The sequence below is a fragment of the Sinocyclocheilus grahami genome, unplaced genomic scaffold (genome assembly GCF_001515645.1).
Source record: "Sinocyclocheilus grahami isolate Dianchi unplaced genomic scaffold, SAMN03320097.WGS_v1.1 scaffold790.1, whole genome shotgun sequence".
Lineage (NCBI taxonomy): Eukaryota > Metazoa > Chordata > Actinopteri > Cypriniformes > Cyprinidae > Sinocyclocheilus > Sinocyclocheilus grahami.
In genome coordinates this window covers 378090-381729 of record NW_015505969.1, presented here as the reverse complement: position 1 = coordinate 381729, position 3640 = coordinate 378090, and the positions used below count along the sequence as shown (strand labels likewise).

Sequence of the window (3640 nt, the reverse complement as noted above, 5' to 3'; positions counted from 1 at the left end):
TGCACATTTTAGAGTGGCCTTTTATTGTGGCCAGACTAAGGCACACCTGTGCAATAATCATGCCGTCTAATCAGCATCTTGATATGCCACACCTGTGAGGTGGATGGATTATCTCGGCAAAGGAGAAGTGCTCACTAACACAGATTTAGACAGATTTATGAACAATATCTGAGAGAAATAGGCCTTTTGTGTACATAGAAAAAGTCTAGATCTTTGAGTTCAGCTCGTGAAAAATGGGGGCAAAAACAAAAGTGTTGCGTTTATGATTTTGTTCAGTGTATGTATGTATATATATATATATATATACATACACTGTTCCAATTTACAGTAAACAAGTGCACTTGTGTGAATCTGAGGGAACTGATTTCATGCATCCACTAAAAATCAAAGAAAGAAAATGTTGTTTTTATTTGTTTAAATACTCTTTAGGGCCTCTGTAGATGTATAGTTTTGATTTATCCTCCCTTCTTGTCAAGAGACCTCACATTTGGCTGTGCTGTTGACATCACTGGCACCTTAGAGAAGAGCATAAATAAGAGACAAAATGTGGAGTTACATGCTCAGCATATTAAAGTGGTTGGTGAATGCAATCCTGTGGTGAGTCTTTACTTTGAAAATGAATCAGTCAGAGAAAATAGATAAAGTGATTTATATAAAAAATTGACAGAGTATGTCTGCTCTAGGACTTTCCTTTCAAGATCAAGGAGCGTCATTCTCTGGAGTATGTCAGGCAGTTTCCTCACCTCAGATGCCGAACAAATGCCTTCAGCTCTTTGCTCAGGATACGCAGTGAGGCTACAACCGCTATCCAGTCATTCTTCAGGGTGAAAAGTTATAATTTACACATTACTGTTCAAAAGTTTGGCATCAGTAAGATTTAATGTTTTTGAAAGAAATCTCTTATGCTCACCAAGGCTGCGTTTATTTGATCAAAAATAAAGTAAGAACAGTAATATTGTGAAATATTTATGCAATTTAAAAATAACTGTTTTATATTTTAATAAGTAGCTTATTCCTGTAAAGGAGAGCATCATTACTCCAGTCTTCAGTGCCACATGAATCCTTCAGAAATCAATTCTAATATGCTGATTTGCTGCTAAAGAAACAATTCTTATCGATGTTAAAACAGTTTTGCTGCTTATTATTTATGTGGAAACCATGATGCTTTTTTTTCAGGATTCTTTGTTGAAATAGAAAGTTCAGAACAACAGCATTTATTTGAAATAATGTAATTTAATAATTAACTGAATGTATTTATACATTTTACAAAATGAATAAAACAAATATAAATGTATTTATACATTTTATATATTTTTTATACAGTTTGTAATATTATAAATGTGTTTATTTATAAAAAATCGTTTTACTTTTGAATAGTAATAAAAAGATATTTTAAATGTATTTTCATTCTTTAATTCTTATATTACCTGTATAATTTGCATAATGTGCAAATTAATAACAAATTAAAATTATGAAACAAAAATTCTCACATGGCTTGTATTTCCTTTTGAGTGAATGTGTTAATTGTTGTTACAGGATAACGGTTATGTGCAGATACACACACCAGTAATCACCTCAAACGACTGTGAGGGAGCTGGAGAACTCTTCCAAGTTGAGGTACGGTCAGATTTATTATGTATTTCTTAGTTGAAGGGTGAAATGTGAGATATAGCAACAAGCAAAATTATACTATTTCAAAATATGGTACATGGATACTTTTGGTTCTTCCTTAAAACAATGAAAACTTTTCTTTGTGCTCTCTGAAGCCTGCAGGTCATAAAAATGACTCAGACGATCCAAACCCACATTTCTTCTCTGTGCCGGCTTACCTAACAGTGTCAGGACAACTGCACCTGGAGGTGATGGCAGGGTAAAGAGTTTAGACACAACTAGTCATGTTCTTGATCTTAGCTTTATTTTATTATTAGGGCTGTGAATTTATTAGGAAGTTTATTTGTTATATAACACAATTGAATAGCAATATTTGCTGAGAAAAGCCCCCAAATGAAAGTAATTTGAAAATTAAAAATTCATTAAAACTTAATTATAATGCTAAAAACACAGAAAATCAAGATGAACTCAAATCATTGCTTTTCCCCCGCAATAACTATTATTTATTAAAAACCATTCAGAATCAGATTCTCGAAGCTTATAGAGTCAAGTGAATCGTGTTTTTAATTTACCAATTTATAAATCAGTTTATACAGCATAAATACCAGAGGAAATATCCTTTATAATTATTGTGTTGGTCAAGGGTTTGAGATCCACTAGATTAGACATTACAAAATGTATAACGAGCTGAGTATTCATTAGCTGAAGTTGAATGCTAAAATGTTTTGTAATTGCTCAGCGTCTGCTGTTGTCCGTTGTAGGGCTTTTTCAGCAGTGTACACATTCGGCCCCACGTTCAGAGCGGAGAACTCTCAAAGCAGGAGACACTTGGCAGAGTTTTACATGGTAGAGGCAGAGATTGCCTTCACTGAGTCACTCGACGACCTTATGAAGGTGCAAAACTCATTCCTTCCCACTCAGTGAATTACATGCACTAAAGACTGATGATGACCGTCTTTAGTGACAGATGATGGTTTTAAGGTGGATTTGAAAGTGTGTACACATCATAATGCATCATTTTCATTTTAAAGCTTGTTTCTCATTCTCCAGGTAATGGAGGACTTATTCAAGGCTGCCACGGAGCATGTGCTGTCCTGTTGTGCAGAGGATGTAGAGTTATTTCACAAATACATTGCACCAGGACACAGGGTATGACACACAATGCTGTTGCTCTTTATGCTTTATAAGTGCCTTATAAGAGTTTCTCCGCTATAATGCATGTAATACACTGATCATGTTTATCTTATTTGAACATTCCCAGGATCAAGTGGATCTCATGTTGAAAAGAAAATTTAATGTGTACGTATTATATTTCAGTTGAAGTCTTTTTACTTCTTAAAGGGGTCATATGATGCGATTTCAAGTTTTCCTTTCTCTTTGGAGTGTTACAAGCTGTTAGTGAATAGATACGATCCCTAAAGTTGCAAAGACTAAAGTCTCAAACCCAAAGAGATATTCTTTATAAAAGTTAAGACTGATCCATGCCCTCCTAAAATGCCTCGTTCAAACACGCCCCCACATGTCTACGTCACTGTGTGGGAAGATTTGCATAACGCCGCCCAAATGTTCACGCAAAGAAAGAAGGCGTAACTTTATTGTTGCTGCCACCACCGCTGCCATGTTGTGAAGACCCTGTGTGTTTCGTTTCCTTTGTTTGGTCTTCCAAAACAGGACATGACTAGAAATCAGTGGTTAAGTTGTATTTACAACACTGTTCCAGAACAGTTCAACCCAAATATTCAGATGTGTGCAGCGCATTTTATGGAGGACTGTTTCCTGATCCTGGGAGAGTAGCCTACAATGCCGGTGTTCTGACAAATAATGCTGACTCACAGCCTGTAAGTACGTTTTCATATTTAAATAATTTGCCACTGATTCAAACGCGAGTTTTGAGCAGTGTAGAGTAGCGCTTGTTGTTTGTTGTTTCTCTGATCACAAATGCAGACATGGTTTTATGTTTACGCGGCGCGATGCAACGCAACGCGTAAAAGGACAGTATAAGTCATTATAATCCATAATTATGTCCCAA

General features: G+C 35.5%; 1 protein-coding gene across 1 annotated transcript in view; it reads left to right on the top strand.

Annotated features, from left to right (window-relative positions):
• Positions 1 to 3640, top strand: part of LOC107561752 (asparaginyl-tRNA synthetase 2, mitochondrial) — a 17581-nt gene that overhangs the window by 3726 nt on the left and 10215 nt on the right. The window contains exons 3-9 of the mRNA XM_016246229.1: positions 477 to 597; positions 684 to 824; positions 1537 to 1617; positions 1767 to 1870; positions 2373 to 2505; positions 2662 to 2760; positions 2873 to 2910. Of these exons, the coding sequence (XP_016101715.1) occupies positions 477 to 597; positions 684 to 824; positions 1537 to 1617; positions 1767 to 1870; positions 2373 to 2505; positions 2662 to 2760; positions 2873 to 2910 (717 nt within the window). The remainder of the gene's footprint in view (positions 1 to 476; positions 598 to 683; positions 825 to 1536; positions 1618 to 1766; positions 1871 to 2372; positions 2506 to 2661; positions 2761 to 2872; positions 2911 to 3640) is intronic.